The sequence below is a fragment of the Oryza glaberrima genome, chromosome 9, assembly GCF_000147395.1.
Source record: "Oryza glaberrima chromosome 9, OglaRS2, whole genome shotgun sequence".
In the NCBI taxonomy this organism is placed as follows: Eukaryota; Viridiplantae; Streptophyta; class Magnoliopsida; order Poales; family Poaceae; genus Oryza; species Oryza glaberrima.
Genome location: NC_068334.1, coordinates 13,459,534 through 13,478,863, shown reverse-complemented (window position 1 = coordinate 13,478,863; position 19,330 = coordinate 13,459,534). Strand labels below are relative to the sequence as shown.

The window sequence follows — 19,330 nt, the reverse complement described above, 5'->3', positions numbered from 1 at the left end:
TAGCATATGAAAGATAATTTACATTACAAACAAAAAAAATATTTTGTATAGCATATAACAGATAAGTTTTATTTTTTAAAAAAAGTAGAAATGCAAAAAAAAACTTATATACAAATTTTCATATTGTGTAAGAATGCCAAATAAAAATTTCATATATTTTTTAAACTTCTAATGAGATAAATCAATTGTATGCCCATAAGAGAATTTTAGGTATTTTTGAAAAACAAATTCAACCCAATGGCGTATTATAGAATAATTAATAAGTCGTCGATATATTATACAAAGAGTCGATATATATTATATAAAAAGACAATACCAGGGGTGAATTGTTGAACTGTGATAAACTCAATGGTATAGGATTATGCGCTAATGAATCGCTCTATTTTACGTGTGTAAAGGCCATCTCTTTGAGTCAAACATAGCCTAAGTTCACTACACTTTTGGGCATATTCGGCTGTATTTTTTTTTTTATCGTGGTACAACCTACCTAAACTATTATGTATGTGGCTCCAGCAGGAACAATTGCATTGCAGTGTAACCGCAGAGCCTTTATTTTACCACAAGTATGGCAATGTGATACAAATATGATCAACGAATTATTGGTCAAAAGTGTGGTAACATTTAGCTAGAATCTAAGTATACTATGTTTGTGCATAATAACTAATAAAATGCGACAGGGCCATGTAATACCGAACTAAACACTAGACTAATAATTTGTGACATGCGTGAGGTTTAACGTGGCAACTTTAGATAGCCAATCAAAGTGTCTGAGTATGATGCGTGCGTATTGCTTAGTGACAAGTGAAGTGTTGTTCTCGATTTGATCAAAATTATAGATCCGGTGAATGATCCATGTAGGATCTCAAACAGGGATTATAAGATTATGAGAATTAGTTGGTCGGGTAACTAGCTTCTGAGAGCTTCTAAGAAATTGAAAAAACTAGGTTTGTGAGGTTATGGTTCCTAGTTTATTTTCTAGATTCTAATTCTGAGAGAAGCTACATCAGCTAAAATCTCTTTTCAAACAGATCCTGGGTCTCTCGATTCGATCAAATTTGTAGATCTTGTGAATGAATCCAAGCAGTGGCCAGCGATTTGCCTAGTCGATGCCAAACGAAAACGTGGAGAAAATTGTTTGCGTACAACAACGCTTGTGAATTGGCTTTTGTCAAGTGCTTCTCTTCTCAAACCGCCCGGGCCGTACACCGTATGCCTCCCTCGACCACAGGCTTCCCGCGCCGCCGCTCGCCGCCGGTGGACGCCGACCTGCTGCCGCGCCTTCGCCTCGCCGCTGGCCAGAGTTCGCCATGGCGCGTCCTCCTCCAGTCCCTGGCCCTCGTCGTCACCTCCGGCCTCTCCGCCTCGGCCTCCCACTCCCACCGCGGCCGCGCGCTCTCATCCCGCCTCCTCAACTCCCTCCTCCCCCACGCCCCGCGCCGCCTCCTCCCCGCGCTCCTCCGCCTCCTCCCCGGAGACCACCTCACGCTTCTCCTCCTCGTCTCCTCGAAGCACCACTCGCACTCCCTGCCCGCCGCCTCCGCGCTCCACGCCCTCGCCGTCTCCTCCGGCCACCTCCCGTCCGACCTCCGCATCGCCAACTCCCTCCTCTCGCTCTACCTCTCACTCGGCTCCCCGGCGTCCGCTCGCCGCCTCCTCGCCGACATCCCCCGCCCGGACGCTGTCACCTGGAACACGCTCCTCCGTGCCTGCCTCCGGCTTGGCCTCCTCCCTGCCGCCTGCCGCCTGTTCGACGAAATGCCGGAGCGGGATGTCGTCTCGTACAACTCCATGGTGGCTGGGTATGTGGCTGAGGGCGACTTGGCCGGTGCGAGGAATCTGTTCGATGGAATGGCACGGAGAGATGTGGTCACGTGGAACTCGATGATCTCGGGGTATGCTCGACACGGGGACATGGAGAACGCCAGGAAGATGTTTGATGCGATGCCGGAGAGGGATGTCGTGTCATGGAACTCAATGCTGGATGGATATGCCCAGGCTGGGGATGTAGAGATGGCGAGGTTGGTGTTCGATGGCATGCCAAAGAGGAGCATTGTGTCTTGGAATGTCATTCTTGCGTTGTATGCAAAGCTGAGGGATTGGCGTGAGTGCTTGGGGCTTTTTGATGTGATGATAGCAGAAGGAAACACGGTACCAAATGAGAAAACGTTTGTGAGTGTTCTGACAGCTTGTGCAAACCTTGGCGATCTTGAGAAAGGGAGGTGGGTGCATGATTTGGTTCGAGAGAGGTGGGATAGGCTTGTGCCAGATGTTCTATTGCTTACGACATTGTTGACAATGTATGCCAAGTGTGGGGTGATGGAGACTGCAAGGGAGATCTTTAATTCAATGGGTGAAAAGAGTGTACCCTCGTGGAATTCAATGATCATTGGGTATGGGCTGCATGGGCAAAGCGAAAAGGCTCTTGAGTTGTTCTTGGAGATGGAGAGAGATGGACCTAGGCCAAATGAAACGACTTTCATCTGTGTCTTGAGCTCATGTGCTCATGGTGGTTTGGTGCTTGAAGGTTGGTGGTGTTTTGACAGGATGGTCAGGTTCTACAGTATTGAGCCAAAGTCTGAGCATTTTGGCTGTATGATGGACCTTCTTGGTCGCGCCGGACTGCTTGAACAATCAGAGAATCTCATTGAGAATTTGCAAGGTAATGTGTCAGAAGCATTGTGGGGCATACTAATGTCAGCCTCTCAAACTCAGAACAACATCAAACTCGGAGAGTTTGTCGGAAAGAAATTGATCGAGATGAGGCCAACAGAAGTCGGTCCATACATCCTTCTATCAAACATTTATGCGGCAGAAGGAAGATGGGATGGTGTTGAGAAAGTAAGGAAGGTGATGGAGGAGAAGGGGGTGGAGAAGGATGCAGGGTTGAGCCTGGTAGGATCAAGGGAAGGTGGTCATTTCATTAATGAAAGTGGAGCTTCAGCTCCAAGGAATGATGTGATGCTGTGCATGCTGGGTGAGATGAGTGTGCATATGAAGCAACCATCTGAAGGGTCCAACTGCAGGAAAAGAAGCCCCTCTGCTCCTTGAAACTTGAACATACAGGGCACATTATTTTGCTGTGTGACTGTCAAAGGAGAACACAAAGATGGGATGTTTATGCCTCATTATCATGGTATCACCTACTATTTCTTGGATGATTTCAGCGTCAACTCAACCTAGGAATTCACAGATATTCTTGCTAGCTAACTGCATGAGAAGTTTGCTTGGACCATGGCTATATCACCTCTGATTGTCTGTAGCCGGGAGGTGAAACAAGCATCAAAAGTCAAAGAAGGTGCTCCAGGTAATGGAGGATCAAAGAATGCACAAGTATTGTTGTTACAATAATGGATCATTTGGCAATCGCAATATTACATCAGAGCCGTGGTGTTACATCACAAAGTACAATGCTGTCGTCAAGGTAGAAAAGAGAACTGGCTGGTGTCCAATGACGCTGTCTGTTGCGATCTGCAAGAGGTATTTGGTCTTTGACTCAATTGGTCACGACGCACGACAGAGGAAGCGCTAATTTAATTTGCTTCTGTGAGACAGTGAGAGTGGAATTCTGACGTCGACCTGGAATTTGGATCTGATTAGAAACAACAGGACAAGTGCGAAAGCATATTCCAAGGGACATGCAGCTCTTGTGTTTATTGGAATACCATTTGCTTGGGCAACATTTGGGCACATAATACACACACCATATTTTTCTCCCTTGAAAATGTGAGACGCAAATTACTTGTATGCCTATGAAACTTTTTTATTCGATATCTCTGATGTCTCACCTACACAACGTGGATCACAAGTCGCCGTATCTTCTTTTACTGGAAAAAGAAAAGAAAAAAAGGAATTGCCCCTTGAGCACAAGGGACAGGCTTTATTTTTTTTTCATTTTACACCAAACAAAGCAGAAGAAAAGTACTATATTTAATATTTAATTTCTATCAACATCTGACTACTTAATATTGCTGGCAGAATTATCCAATGAATAAAAAAAGAAAATGTTAATAACGGTATCCCGTTAGAACGAGATGATATCTCCGAGACATTGTCAGACATCTGATAGGTATAAGTCGTTTCCTCTGATGTATCATCCCGCCTCACCTGAAGGACAAGACGAGAAGCAGCATAAAAGTGCGGGCCCACAAAACGAGGGGGCCCCAACCCAAGCCTCCCCTGTCCGTGATAGAGAAGAGAAGAGAAAGGCTTTAAAACCGGCACGAGAGATTCCGCCGCGGCCACAGATTCGGTGCTCCTCCTCCTCCCCCTCCTCGCTGCTGATCTCTCCCGTCCGTCCCCTCGCCTCCCTCACCACCGCGGCGGCATCAGGGCTCTCCCCCCCATGGCGGCCGCCACTCCCAACGGCATCCCAGCTTCCAGGTACCCTTCTCACCTCCCCCCTTCTCCTCCGTTCTTCGTCTTCTTGAGAGAGGATGAGATTGTTGTGCGATTCTTTTCTTTGGGGGTATGATTCTTCTCGTGATCCGTGCCTGTTTTGAATCCCTGGGGGTGGAGGCGATCCAAGCGTGGTCAGAATTCGGAAATCAATCACAGCGATCGATGAGTCGTAGTAGACTCGTGGGGGGAACACACGTGGGCTGGTGGCGATGAGGAAAGAGGAAAAAGCTTTAGATCGAAAAGACAGGGGAAGACGGATCCTGAAAGCTTCACATTGAAAAGGTTAGATCGCATTTGATCGAAATGCCAGGGGGCGATCAAATGACAACTCTAGTGGTGCGAATCCTGTGTTTGGTCGCTCCGTGCAAGAAATTGCACTGTAACCGCTGGAAGAAATGCTCTGCATGCACCTTATTAAAAGAAAAAATAATATATCAGTTTTTGCCTCTGTAGTTTGCCACCTGTGTCAGGTAGTACCACTCCAATTTGTGCACTTACCAACAATAGTTTCTCAAATGCTCAGTGACAAAAAGGAAAGGAATGATATACGACAATCAATCTCCAAAAGTACTATCATAAAGTTATCAATATTTTTAAACTTATTCTAATATAAAATTGGTTTTCGGAATTTCTAAAGTTCAGCCGAGTCTATTAAACGTCATATTGACCAGAGGGAGTAGCAATCTGTGATAAACAAGAGGAACAGAAAAATTAAATTGTCTGTCAGGCTTGGCCTTCTGTGTGTTCTTTTTGGTACAAACACCATGAAAAAAATTTAGGTGGATAGGACGTTAAAGTGATTATCTGATTCCAATTTTTGCGGATGGGACATCAGGTGGATAGGACACTGTTCTATGATCAGATTCACCATCTAGAGTTTTAGGCAATTGTGCCTTGTGAATGATTATCGGTTCCAATTCTTTCAGACCTCTGGCTTCATCTGTTCCAATTGAGGCAGTTCTGTTCGACATTGATGGGACCTTGTGCGACTCAGATCCTCTTCATCATGTGGCCTTCCAAGAAATGCTTCTTGAGGTATGGAATTCTTATACTTCTTGTTTTCCATTAACTTTTGTAGAAAGCTAATTGAGAAGATGTCTTTTTACAGATTGGGTATAACAACGGTGTGCCGATAGACGAGGAGTTTTTCATAAACAATATTGCTGGAAGGAGTGATGTTGAAGCTGCTCAGAATTTGTTCCCTGATTGGCCCCTTGAGAAGGGGCTGAAATTCCTCGAGGACAAGGAAGCTAAATACAGAAGGTACACTGCAGTTAATGACAACATCTATTGTGTCTAGTTTCAGTATACTCCACAGTTGTATTAAGGGTGTTTTCTTTTGGGTGGTGAGAAACGGTAACTACCAACCGTTGTTAACATTACTGAATCAGTATATTTTCCCAGACTGAATATTTATAATTTTTAACTTTTGCAGTTTGGCAAAGGAGCGTTTGGAACCTGTAAAGGGCCTTGCTAAAGTGGTTCAGTGGGTCAAAGATCATGGATACAAGCGTGCGGCTGTAACCAATGCCCCCAGGATTAATTCCGAGCTCATGATCTCCCTTCTTGGCCTCACAGATTTCTTCCAGGCCGTCATCGTTGGAGGCGAATGTGAGAAGCCGAAACCCGCCCCATTCCCCTACCTGAAGGCTCTCAAGGAGCTTCAGGTGTCTGCGGACCACACCTTCATCTTTGAGGTAAACCACTTCTTCTTCATTTGCATCTGTTACAAACTTGTCATCTGGTTTTATTTGCAGTTGAAAAATGTGTGCTTTTGTTGCAGGATTCTGCTTCAGGCACACGTGCAGGCGTTGCTGCTGGAATTCCTGTTGTTGCTGTGGCAACAAGGAACCCAGAGAAGTCCCTACTGGATGCAGGAGCCACGTTGATCATCAAGGATTATGAAGACCCCAAGCTTTGGAGCGCACTTGAAGAGATAGACAGAGAGGAAGCCAAGCTAAAGAAAGCTGATGCATGAGATGAGGGTTCTCGATTAGATGATATATTGCAGGTTTAGCTCCTTTTGCATTTGCAGTAATATTGTAGCCGAAGTGATGGCGCACAGAGCTCATCTTTGCACTTTTGAGCTTCTGTGGTTTTATTATTCTTTGTTGCTACTCAGCCTATTGAGTTGGTACAGAGAAATAAAGACCCAAAACTCCCATTGAGTTATTCTTTATGGATGGATGTTACTTCTGAGAAGTTTCAGGGGTGATCTTGTTCATCCTGCCAAAACTATTGCATTTGCTTGGCTTCTTGTTATCTTTATCCAATGGTTAAGTTAAAAAAAAAAAGAAGACATATTTAACCAATACAGGAGCTACAAAAGGACGAAACTTGCAGACAGATTAAAGTCAAGAAAAGACAGAAATATATGAACATTTCTCCACTTTAAAAGGGAGAATGCAGGAGCAAAAATATAAATGAGCTGACAAGAACCAGTAATTTCCAGTAAAATTTGCACGGTTGATGTACCAAACATTGCAGCCATCTACCATGTAGTTACAAAGTGGGAAAATACTGGCAGAGCTCAGTTTACAATTACCAAACATTGCAACCATCTACCAAGCATTTCTTCCCTCTTATAGTCATGCACTCGGTCAGTAGTCACTACATAGCTAAACACCCACCTGGTGATCATCCTTGGGGCTGCAGTAGAGAGTGCGGAGAAATGTTGCAAGGAACATTTACATGGGCAATCCATGTATCCAGACCCAGTTCTTCACTTCTTCATTTGAACTTGGAAAAAAAAACAGTAGCAGCAGATTCAAGAACCTTGAAGATTCCTCAATGAGTGCATTAAGCCCACAACACAGCACTCTCAAAATGAAGCCAATCCAGAAAAAAAGGTCACCAAGGTGGCAAAAATGGGGCAGCCCTCGATTAAATTGATGGGCAAAGCAATTGCTTATTCTCCAATGACCTGCACCTTAGCACGCTTCTGCACTTCATGGAGCATGCCTAAACTTGATGCATGATCCTCCCGATGATGCATTGCCTTCACGACGCGGAACAGATCCTTGATGGCGGCAAATTTATCCTCCTGTGCACAGCTGGGCTTATTCTTTGTTATACCGGGTCGCTTCCCGTAACTGGCCTCGAAGTCACTTGACTTCTCATTAGCCCTTTGAAGCACTGATGCAGGTATTCCTGGATATCAAGATACAAGTTTGAGTATTTGGCACCTGTTCCCCAATTAGATTTGCTAGAGAATTTTGAGTAAAAGCCGTAGCCAAAATATTAGCTTGGAAATAACCTGCCAATCGAGCAACATTTACACCATAGCTTTTGGGGCATGAACCAGGCGTTAACTTGTAGAGGAAAGTAACTTCTTCCAAACCTCCTTCTCCCTTGCTTATCTCACATGCCATATGGCAGAGTGATACCTGAGATGTGCGATATTCAGTTCCACAATTCAGTGCATAAATAATGTCTATTCAGGGTACAAGATATGAATCAATTACCTTGCTATCCTTATTTTCTGCTGCTAACCTATGGTAGTGTGTTGAAAATAAGCCTAGGCACTGCACATGATGAACTAGATATTCTAGAACAGATGCCCTGAGCAAATTAATAAACTCAATTAATATTCTCATAGGGAGCATAAAACACAGCAACAAGACTAATGAGATATCTTAGTACATAATAACTCAATGCTATGATCTTTTAAATCAACATACGCAATAGCTTGTCCATCAGAGGTTGATGTACCGCGCCCAAGCTCATCTAAAGCCACAAGAGAATTCTTGGTTGCTGATGACTGAAGAAAAAGTGGCACACAAAATATTAGATCAGTGAACATGAAAATTAATGTTTGCCATTCATATCAGGGAGGAGAAACTTACAAGCACAGAAGCAGTTTCCATGAGCTCCACTAAGAACGTACTTTGCCCAGCCATAATATGATCCCTTGCTCCCATTCGAACAAACATACGGTCAACAAGAGAAAGTTCAAAGCTTTCAGCAGGAACATTTGCTCCAATCTGCCAAACAAATTTGAAGTAATTCTGAAGTGTGAGGAAGCAAAAATAAAAAATAAAAATTGAGCTGCGTGTGAGGAAGCAATGTTGATGGATAATAAAATTGGTTACCTGTGCCAAAATTATGGTAAGACAAACTTGACGCAAAAGAGTTGATTTTCCACCCATATTTGGGCCAGTAAGAACAATAAAGCTGGCATTTCCAGGCCCACCCATCTTAATGTCATTGGGTACAAAAGATCCACTGCCTAAAGAATCACTTCGGAGGGTGGGGTGCCCTAAATTTCTTGCATGGAGAGTAGGAGTATCATCTGGATCATATGATTCTTTGATAATTGGACAGCAAGTTGGTCCCTCAAAAAAATCACTGGCAATAGCAAGACTAATCAAAACATCAAGCTCTGCATGTTAAAACCAAAGGTAGCATTTAGAGACCCACTAATATAATGCATGTGAATGTGGGCCATTGATAAGAACTTTTAACTATGCATCACATTACAAGTCACAGTTATCTACTAATCTTACTCCTCAAGAACCAATCAAATAATCAATACAATCATGTGTAAACTCTTGTAAACATCACTATTGCTATTTTCATACTCATCATGTTATCAGTTGAATTACAAAGTAATCTTTTTTGTACTAAGCATGTCCTTAGAAATTGATATCATCATTGCTACCTAGCAGCTAGTTTTTTTTTTTCAAATACAGTACCAGCATCTTCAATATCTCTTTTCAAATAAGATGGCAGATCAGAGTAAAGTGAAAAGGATAGGTAGCAGTCAGACAACAGAGAATTAGAAGAGTGGCACAGAGTACTGCTCATCTAAGTTAAAACTACAATTGGTTACAGAAATAAAATAACATTAGATGAAGAGTTACCAGCAACTACAGAAACCAATTGTCTCCACTTGCTGTGATGCTCAACAAAGAGTTGAATCAGATTCTGAAGAATGCATTTCAATTTTGCCTCTTTCTCTGCCTCAGCCTTAGAAAGTTCTGATATTAATTCTTTTACTTCTGGCGTCCAGTACCGATAGAAACCCTGGAGGCAATTGAAATTATATTAGAACTTCAATTCTTAATGGATAATGCCAGTTTGAGTTAAACATCTATAGGTCTATACAATACATTGTCACTATGTCTTCAGGCAAAGTAAGATAAATGAACTAGTACTTTAGTGTAAGGTGACTACAAGACAACCCACTATACATCGATACTGGATATAACAAAAACTGAAAGAAAGATAAAAGAAAAGTAGCATAAATGTAAACACTCAGGCTTCATATCCAGACGGTCATTGTATCTTAAAACAAACCATGCTGGCAAGAAGATCAGACGGCAATAGGAGATAAATGGACTTCATTAAAATTCTGAGTTCATTAGATCACTTTCATTCAGACAAATCATTCATGATTGATGTAAACTCCTTGTTTCAGAATTTAATCAGCATTGATAAAAGAGTTTGCAAATCAGTTTTTGGAAGAAACAAAAATATCAAGCAAGTCATCCAACTAAAGAAAATAAATAAACAAAAAAAATGGACAGGCTGAAAGGCTAGGCACAAGTACAGGAAAACACCTTTTCATTACCTTTTTTGTAGACTGCAACTCATAGTTCTGGGGAACAGAACCTCGCAGGTTCTCAGACACTTCAAGGAGGTACGTATCCTTTCCAACATCTACATATTTTACCTGCACCGTTGCTCACTAGTTATTAAAAATTGCCAATGAGTATTAAACTATGTAAACTTTGAAAAGCATGACATGCACTACCGATGAATCACTCAATAGCTTTCTTTGTTCCTTCAGGTATTTTTGAAGACTGGATTCAATCTCCTCAATTGCAATGCAAGCAGCATCATATTGAGGATCACAACCTTCATGAGGTATGATCCGACCATTCCTGTCTGCTTCTGACCAATCAAATGCATCTCTGAAGTGGTCCAGAATAGAAGAAACATGTGGTAGCCCTTTGCCTGTAAACAGTTAACACATGCAACCTCACATTACACAATAAATGTAATTGAAACAATGTAATAAGCAACCAGACCAACGGAAATGATATTGAAGATCAAAAGAGTCACATATGGGTGCACTGAGAAACTAGTGAGAGAATTCAGTTACTCAGCTCATACCTAGTGATAACAAATCATTTAATAGAGAAGATCCATCTGTGCTTGTCAACATACTAATAGAAGAGCATGCTTGGAACATCTGCTGGCAACCACGAAGAGCAGCAGTAAACTGATGAAGCAGTCTCTTTGATGCATCTTCATAAAGAACAACTGACTTTGAACTTCTTCCATTCTTATCACTGCAAATAAGTTGTAGCCTTAAGCATTCAGATTAAACAATGAGCTAGCAGATTGCAGAGTTTAAGTGCTCCCTCTGTTTCAAATTACTTGTCTTTCTAGTTTTTTTCTTTATGTCAAAATACTGTCAATCTCACATTCCAAAGCATTTTTTGGCTAAATCTTCCCTCTCTACCCCTCATCAATGCATCTACACCACTCATTGTAATCCACACCTTCAACTCAAAGGAGTATTAGTACTGCTGTAATTAATAGGGGTAGCTTGGTAATTAACCATAGCTACATATTTTGTTTGAAAATTGCTAGAATGACACGGAGAGTAGAAAAAGTAAGACACCGAGAGAGAGAGTAGAAAAAGTAAGATTGCAATGAATGATCAAACCAAAAGGCACATAAATCCAGCTTATTACATTGAGATATTTCAACTAATTATTAAGCATATCATATAATACTAAATTACCAGCTAGAAAAAAGGCGTGCAAGTAGGCGCTCCATGTCTGGAAGCCGAGACAGATCCTTACGGAATTGGATAGCACATTCATGCCCAGATCCCTATAAATAAAAACGAGCAGTTGCATGATAAACATGGGGTACACAAAATAAACGTTATGTACAGAAGACTGATACTTTGTATATACAGCGAGTAATTTCATAAATTCTGTTTTCAACATGAATGATTTTACAGTTTAATTGATATTATCCAACTGTGAATAGACACATTGTACTTCACAAAGGTCATTAAACAGTGATTGTCCCCAAGGCTAAAAAATAAGATTCACGTTGTGATGGGAGTGCTTCATTCAAGTTACTTAGCATCATCATGTGACGTTTCCTAAGCAATAAGATAAAGAACCACTGCCAAGTACATGGAGGTATGTGTAAAATAGCACTTGATGCCTTGACCATAACAAGTAAATGCCAAGAGTAAAATTCAAACTAATATAACATACTGAAAGATATCAGATAATATCATGCTTGACAAAAATCCAAAATTGTGGAAACAATTTAATCGCACAAAAGAAAGAAAAAGAAGTCATTGTGATCATATTGAAGGAACATAAGCAAAATATAATGCTTTATTTTATTTTGACAGAAGCAGTGCTTTATTACTTCCATATTATAGAAGCATTTCATTAAAATAAAATAACCAGATGAAGATATTTCGTGAAGTTCCCGTCCATGTAGATATTCACAGATATAAATATATAACAGTTGAAGGCACTTCACTATTAAAAAGGAGAAAATGCTATAGGTTTAAGAAACTCCTATCTGTACTTATATAGCAAATAGTGAATTGCCAGCAAAGCAAGAATAATTATCGGTTTTCATGTTTCCTAGTAAGGATTAATGAACCTGAGGTGTCATCAATAATTTTCCATCCCATGCCTTTCAAACTCATTAATACTACTCTCCCCTGGCACACACTGATGCTGAAAAATAAAAAGAAGGAAAGGCTCCCTATTTTCTGCTCAAGTGGAGAACAATGCCTAAAAATGAAAACACGAACGATGCGTGGTCATGTACAGGTCTGATTTTTGATTTATTTGTGCAATTTTGCAAAAGGCATTTTAAAGACTCCTTTCCAAATAACAAAAGAAAATTTTATTTGTAGGAAATTTCTTTCCACAAACAGAAACCTTGAAAGTAGCAATGGCACTTTGACGCTGTAGTATTGCCTGGCGTTCATACAATGGCCTTGCAATCCACCTTTTAAGCAACCTTTTTCCAAATCCAGTAACACAATGATTTAACTGCGCATACAATGTCCTGCAAGAAAGCAAGAGTATCTTGAGATAATGAGATAAGAATATAGTTTCTAGAGAAAACTAACAGAGCAAAGCAGGAAATACCCTGAGAGACCACCATTTCTTGCATTTTCTAAAATTTCCAGATTTTCCAATGCTGCCGCATCAAGTATCATATGCTTGCGGATAGGGTTGGTGAGCCCTGAGCATGTAAGGCGCTCAAACTCAGCACATGGAAGCAATTTCTCATCCAGAAGGGATTGCCTTAAATAAAACAAAGAACCACCAAGAGCAGAAAGTGCATATGTTTTGTCTCCCGCTTCAATTAGCTCACTCAATAGCTCAGGCAGATAGGCAGAACTGATTTGTGCACCGGCACCAGGTGTGTCCAATGAGCAATAGTATTGCTTTATTTCATGAATAGTTTTCTCTGCATCCCAGAACTCCATGGATGGAAGCAAATTGTTTATTAAAGGGTCTCTCGTATTGCTCTTCAGTGCTTTCTCAGTTTCTGGACTCAACATTTTAGCTGGTTTTATGATTTCTGCAGGCCTAATCTCAGATAAAATAGAACATAGCCCATGGCGTTCAGCATCATCTTGGAACTGAAAGCAACAAGTGTACATTGACACAAGGGTACCCAATCAATAGCATTGATTTTAAGAAATTTATCCACTTAATGCAAATGAAAATGAACCCTAGTCTCCTAGAGTCACTAACCTGTCCTACAATAAATTTGCTTGTTGAAACATCAACTATGCAAACACCAATTGTATGACCATCTTGATCCTTCTCTGAACCACACTGATAACTTTCAGCCACAGAAAATAGATATGATGGATCTGGATTTGCCAGCAGAGACTCCCCTTCTGTCAATGTTCCTTTTGTGACCATTGCACATATTTCACGCCTCACAACCTTCAAAGTAAAGCACACCAACCACAAGAACAACATTACTCATGTTTCCCGAAAAGAATAATCATATGTAAACTGAATATAACTAAAAAGTTCCAGATTTAAATCGATGTCATAGTTCTGTAATGACAATGTATTTGCATATTGGAACAAAAAGAGGTAGCACTGGTGAGACCATGAGACTTAAAATAAACCTTGTCTTTTACACCAGTTTCTTTACGGCGGAGGTCAAGCTGCTCCGGTGTTTCAGTCTGCTCGATAACCAGAACTCGATAACCCTGTGATGCAACCAACTCTGTTAGCTTATTAAAAATGTAATTATTTTCCATGGAAGAATAAAATCATATCAAACATGATCTGACCTTCTTAGCTAATTTCTCCAAATTCAATTCAAAATTCTTCTCCGGGAATCCACAGTGAGGCTTGTCACCCTAACATGATATGATCCAAAATGAGTAAATACTAACCGTTATGCCATAAGAATTAAAACAAAAGCTGGATTGTGCAGTGACAGCAGTATACTGAATAAGCAGAAGAGAATTTACTACCTTCATATACTGAAGATCAAGCTCCTTTGCCCCAACATGTGCATCCATTTCAAATAATTCATAGAATTTGCCCATCTATTTCAAATTCATAGAATATTTACTAAACAAGGTAGCCTTAACTTTAGTATTCCACAACTGTTACAAAATATAGTTGTACCTTGAAGAACAGAACTTTATCCATGTGCTGTGATTTAAATTCCCACCATTGCCTCTATTAAATCCATTCTAAGAGTTAGCAAGAGATGCAAGTCCAGAGTAGAAGTGAGATGTATAATTAACAAGGAACTAATACCTGTCCGCCTGTCAAGCTATTCAAGAACTGGGAAGGCAAGGAAAGAGTTCTAGGATCATAGTTGGGGTTTCCGGGTCGTCTCCCTTTCGCATCCTTACGCCCTCTAAAGTTGAAAACAATTACATAAAGTAAGAAAAATTGATCAAATGAAGTTTATGCCACCAATAAGTCCATTATTTCCACATAAGATGGGTGTGCGATATTCTATCTATGCAGCATGACAAAAAAGAGAAATATGGGGCATAACATACTAAACTTGGAAAATATGCACACTTCAATGGCATATTCAAATATGAGGAGGTCCTCCAGGCAATCAGAGCATGACAAGACTACAGTGCATACATTGTTAGATAAACAACATACTTTGCGTCAGTTGATCATGACAAGGAAGTACTCCAATACTCTCCTAAAAGGAAAAAAGAAAATCTTTTAAAGCAAGTTAAGGTTCTAGTTTGCTGCAACCAGCCACTACCACGGTATTAACTTTCAGAGTTGCAATTAGTTTCTGGAAGAGCATGGAAATACTGGTACATATAGCTTCAGAAAAACATGTGTGACATAGTGAGGTATTTGTAAGACAAAGGACTGTATAAGACTGAGCTTAATTTGTGGAAGACAGGAATAGATACTTAGTAAAGATTCAAGAAAAGTATGGTGCAATAAATTCAAGCCTTCGTCAAACTAATTTAATGCTATTGTACAGATTTCGCCAATCTAACCATAACTTATGACTGTTTTGGGAAAAAAAAAACATATACAACCAAGATCTAAAAAGTGTTCTATTTACATCGCAAACAAATGACACAAACTAGCAATCAAAAGGTACTCACTCCCCAAGGAATTTAAACTTTTCTGCTTGCCGCTGCGCAAAGCGCTCGGCGACCTCTCCAGTAAGAGCGGTGAGAGCATTCTCTAACGGCTGCTCCCCTGTAACAATGGCAAACAAATCACATACCGAAAAACCAAAGCTGAACTTGTCACCAATTCAGATTCTACCACTCACTCTGGCTACAGCTGATTGGCACTTTCAATTCGACTTTTCCAGTGGTATTAGCTGGTTCAAAGCTGAACTTTTTAGCACAGTCCAACGCACCCGCATCGACTTTTCTCCTCTTCTTCGACAATGTGGACCCTGAAATAGAAGCCGAGCCCAAACCGGATGCTAATTTTGGCGTCGAAGCCGACGTCGACAAAGGGTTATTTTTCTTTCCCTTTCTTGTTTTCACAGCAACATCCTCCTCCTCATCGCCTTCTTCATCATCCAGCTCCACCTCCTCCGAATCATTCTCTGCCGCAGCATCATTCTTCCAGTCCTCGTCCTCCTCCTCAGCGGAATCCGCAGTCTCATCCCCACCCCCACCACCATCCACCGCACCAGGTGACTTGGCCGTTGCAGCATCCGACATCCGCCGGAGCCGCCGCAGCTTCCTCGACGGCTGCGGGGTCACCTCCTCCTCATCGGCGGCGGCGGCCCACTCGTACCTCTCGCTCGCGAGGTCCACCACCTCCTCCTCGCCGTCGTCGTACCTGACGCGGTGCCGCCTGGAACCCACGTCGTAGCCCTCCACCCTCCCCTCGTACCACGCGTCGTCCAGCGGCCAGTACACCCGCAGCCGCCTCCCCACCGCCGTCTCCTCCTCCTGCGGCGGGGATGGCGGGTTGGGAGGGGGAGGGGAGGGGACGGCGAGAGGGGGCTTCGTCGCCCTAGGGTTCAGCGGCGAGGGCGAGGGCTTGGCGGTGGGGGAGGAGAAGAAGGCGGTGATCTGGCTCTGCTTGCGGAGGAGCGGGGAGCGGCCGTTGCTGAGGCGGCGCGACGACGACGACGCCATTGGAGAGGGGGGAAGGAGTGGGTGGGGGGTTTTTGCGGGGGATTTGTTCGCGGCGACGGCGAGGGATGGGGGAAAATGGCGCGGAGATGTGGCGGGAAAGGGGAAGAGGCGAGGCGGCGAGGCATGGCTCGCTGACAGGTGGGGATCACGAACCCAATGGAGACCACTACTAACCCTCCCACCCAACTTTTTTTTTTTTTTTTACAAATTGGTTCTTTTTCGAAATTAAATCGTGAAAAAAAAAGAAGAAAAACAACTAACAATAAACCGCCAACTCAGCGCCAACCGTTATTGCGCTGAGATTAAACTTCTCAATACCAAGCTAGTTAACGCCAGTGCTGTGGAAGACGGAATACGAGTGACGGACGGAGGGGTACCGCTAAACAATTAATCGGAATACGGATGATTTATTAGAATTTGACGCATATTTAACGTTATGTAAACATATGTATGTAGTTGATAATAGTTTGCCTTTTTAAGATGTAAATGCATACAACAACATACGTTTGACCATATTCCTACAAATAATGTTTAAATAGGACATCCATAACGTTCATAATGCATAAATAGTTAGTTGTACATCTACTAAAAGAACTTCAAGCGTGCTCATCTGTTTAAGATTTAAACAAAAGATTAAAATAATATACAATAAATTTTTAGATATGGAAGAGAATTAGAGGGAAAGAAAATAAAACAAACGTACAGGCTGTACAACTAGTACGGAGTATATACTACTAGGAAAAAATATACTTTGAGTCCCTCAACTATCGCCCGAGTATGATTCATATCCTCCAACCACAAAACCAGGTATATTGACTCCTCCAACTATCAAAACCGGTGCAAACAATGCCCCTAAGTAGTTTTAGAGGTGGTTTTGGATGATGTGGCATCTACGTGGCAGTCTTGGCCGAGTTTTTATCCTACGTGGCGCTTACGTGGCATTATAATAAAAAAAAGAAATATGTAGGACCCATATATCATTCCACAAATAAAGTATTATGGAACCCACTGAAGCACGGCGAGTGGGTCCCATAATACTTACCTTCTTCCTCCTCCCTCCCTCTCTCTCCCTTTTCTCTCTCCCCCGGCCTTTCTCCTCACCTTGGCCAGAGTGGCGGTGGGGAGCGGCGGCGGCAGCGGGTAGGAGTGGTGGCGGTGGCGGTGGGGACAGCGGTAGGGAGCGGCGGTGGCGGATTTGGTTCCTAATCGTCGGAATTTGCTCGCTGTGCTCGAATCTGCGTTGTGTGGATTTTTTTCCCCAGTGATTTGTGGGTGTTCGGATCGCATGCATTTGGTGTGAATGGCTTGAAATTTTGTTGGTGATTGTTGTTATGCTGAAATTTGTTGGTCCGTTTCAGTTGGAACTCGCATGCGCTGCTGATGTTCACGGAGGGGTTAGATCGAGACGCCCTCAAGTGGGTTCGTGAGGTGAGAGTTCGAGCTCGCCGTGCTCCTCCCGAAGTGGGTCCCATAATACTTTATTTGTGTGACTGGTATATGGGTCCCACATATTTCTTTTTATTTTTTTATTCTAATGCCATGTAAGCGCCATGTAGGATAAAGACTCAGTCAAGACTGCCACGTAGGCGCCACGTCATCCAAAACCACCTCTAAAACTACCAAGGGACATTGTTTGTACAGGTTTTGATAGTTAGAGGAGTCAATATACCCGGTTTTGTGGTTGGAGGATATGAATCATACTCGGGCGATAGTTGAGGGAGTCGAAGTATACTTTTTCCTACTACTAAGTACAGAAGATAGCTAATAGGCCGGATAGTTGTTCTGTGGACTGGGCCTTGTGATCACAGTGGATTATGCGGCCCATTAGTCGGAAACGGCTGATTAATCGGGAAATGACGGTAATTAGGAGTTCTCAAACGACTAATGAACACCGTTTTGCAAAAACGTGACGGACAACTCACCGTCTCCGATTGAACGGCCGTATCAACCGTTTTCCACAATACTGGTTGACGCTGACCATCCCACCAACGTGGCAGCCGAGCCGATCCCCTAGTCTATGTGGCAGGGGCTCAGTGCCAAGCCACTAATGTTAGTACCAGAGCAATTGGCCCTGAGCTTTGGGACTTAGTTGCTCGCGGTCAAACTGCCAAAACACAGCTGCTGTGTTGGACTGCTCTTAGGCGTTGAGCCGGCAAACCTCAGCGCTATAGTATTTGGCGTTGACCCTAAAGGATGGTTGCCGACCGAAGCTTGGACCACTTCTTTTTCCCCTAGAATCACTGCTTTTCCCAGCAAACCACTATGACATCTGCAGGTGACTCTGACACAAATAAAGCTCCTCTCGAACCTCCACCGTGGCATCCGAGCCTATTTAGAGGCTAGAACCATAGGCTTGAGACCACACGTTGGATCCCATCACTTCCCTGCTAGAAACATTGGAGTACTATCTTGAAGTCATACTGTAGTTTTTTTTATTAGATACATACATTCGGTGAACACAGGTGAGTTAGTTCATTTCCCGGTTCAAAGTTTCTTGCATATGAGATACCGAGAAACCTCTTATTGCGTTCGGGATGGTGGAAAGAACTGAGGGCTTATTCGGGTGGAGAAAACGCAGCTGATTTGCATTCATATGGATTAATTTCTATGAATACCATTCGGACTGTAAGAATGAAGTATAGGAAAATCAAAATAACTTTTCCTTTTCTACAAGTTGTACAGAGAAAACATAGAAAATTTTTCATTCATTTTAAACCTCTTGAAAAAAATTATATGGATTGGTGCATGCATACATTCCTATTCCTCCACTTTTCCTATTTCCATGGGTTAAAATTCCTACAAATCGAATAAGGCCTAAACTTATGTTGGCACGAAAAATAGGACAATAGTATATAATGTAATAAATTAAATATTAACAAAATATGTTGTTTAGCTGTTTAGCAAACATGCTCAGCGAAAACAAGTACTCCCTCTATCCCAAAATATAAATCTAGGGCTGGATGGAGCATTTCCTAATACAACAAATCTGAACAAGCAGTATGTGCATATTTGTTGTACTAGAAAATGCTCCATCCGATCCTAAATTATTATATTTTGAGACTGAGGGAGTAGTATTGTATTTCTAAGTTTCTCCTTAAGCCATGCCCAATGCGTGATCTTAAGCATGTGGTTCTAGCTTCCAACTAGGTTTGGATGCTCCAGTGGAGGTTTGGAATGAGCTTCATTTGTGTTAGAGTGACCTGCAAATGCCACAGTGGTTTGGGGGAGGAAAAGAAGTGGTCCAAGTGACCAAGCCCAATCAATTGCCATCTGAAGAGAAAGTGGGAGAGAGGGTGTACCTCGTCTCGT

General features: G+C 42.2%; 3 protein-coding genes across 4 annotated transcripts; 2 read left to right on the top strand and 1 right to left on the bottom strand.

Moving 5' to 3' along the window:
• The first annotated feature begins 1,175 nt into the window (after positions 1-1,175).
• Positions 1,176-4,089, top strand: LOC127785416 (pentatricopeptide repeat-containing protein At3g29230-like). The gene has a single exon (XM_052312857.1). It carries the CDS (start codon positions 1,210-1,212, stop codon positions 3,046-3,048), a length of 1,839 nt encoding a protein of 612 aa, XP_052168817.1. The 5' UTR covers positions 1,176-1,209; the 3' UTR covers positions 3,049-4,089.
• A 127-nt stretch (positions 4,090-4,216) lies between these two features.
• LOC127785418 (haloacid dehalogenase-like hydrolase domain-containing protein Sgpp) lies at positions 4,217-6,570 on the top strand. Of its 2 annotated transcripts, none has more exons than XM_052312859.1 (5): positions 4,217-4,380; positions 5,325-5,433; positions 5,507-5,661; positions 5,834-6,095; positions 6,182-6,570. In XM_052312859.1, exons 1-5 carry the CDS (start codon positions 4,343-4,345, stop codon positions 6,374-6,376), a joined length of 759 nt encoding a protein of 252 aa, XP_052168819.1. In that variant the 5' UTR covers positions 4,217-4,342; the 3' UTR covers positions 6,377-6,570. The 2 variants fall into 2 exon arrangements, with proteins under 2 accessions (XP_052168819.1, XP_052168820.1); XM_052312860.1 differs by lacking the exon at positions 4,217-4,380 and adding an exon at positions 4,441-4,680.
• Positions 6,571-6,733: 163 nt separating this feature from the next.
• LOC127785415 (DNA mismatch repair protein MSH6) lies at positions 6,734-16,062 on the bottom strand. Its single transcript, XM_052312856.1, has 21 exons — positions 15,196-16,062; positions 15,023-15,119; positions 14,193-14,295; positions 14,058-14,111; positions 13,901-13,975; positions 13,715-13,783; positions 13,547-13,630; positions 13,158-13,355; positions 12,543-13,042; positions 12,330-12,459; positions 11,153-11,244; positions 10,516-10,694; positions 10,154-10,356; positions 9,971-10,072; positions 9,261-9,423; positions 8,490-8,779; positions 8,244-8,381; positions 8,079-8,158; positions 7,863-7,959; positions 7,655-7,784; positions 6,734-7,548 (listed from the first exon to the last, which is right to left on the bottom strand). The coding sequence occupies exons 1-21, from the start codon at positions 16,019-16,021 to the stop codon at positions 7,307-7,309; spliced, it is 3,852 nt and encodes a 1,283-aa protein (XP_052168816.1). The 5' UTR covers positions 16,022-16,062; the 3' UTR covers positions 6,734-7,306.
• Between the last annotated feature and the right edge of the window lie 3,268 nt (positions 16,063-19,330).

Coding starts and splice junctions, on each gene's coding strand:
- LOC127785416 (XM_052312857.1), top strand. CDS start 1,210: ATGCCTCCCTCGACCACAGGCTTCCCGCGCCGCCGCTCGCCGCCGGTG.
- LOC127785418 (XM_052312859.1), top strand. CDS start 4,343: ATGGCGGCCGCCACTCCCAACGGCATCCCAGCTTCCAG. Junction 5,662..5,833: donor AAGGAAGCTAAATACAGAAG/GTACACTGCAGT, acceptor TAACTTTTGCAG/TTTGGCAAAGGAGCGTTTGG. Junction 6,096..6,181: donor ACCACACCTTCATCTTTGAG/GTAAACCACTTC, acceptor CTTTTGTTGCAG/GATTCTGCTTCAGGCACACG.
- LOC127785415 (XM_052312856.1), bottom strand. CDS start 16,021: ATGGCGTCGTCGTCGTCGCGCCGCCTCAGCAACGGCCGCTCCCCGCTC. Junction 8,382..8,489: donor TTACCATAATTTTGGCACAG/GTAACCAATTTT, acceptor TTTGTTTGGCAG/ATTGGAGCAAATGTTCCTGC. Junction 8,159..8,243: donor TGGAAACTGCTTCTGTGCTT/GTAAGTTTCTCC, acceptor CTTTTTCTTCAG/TCATCAGCAACCAAGAATTC.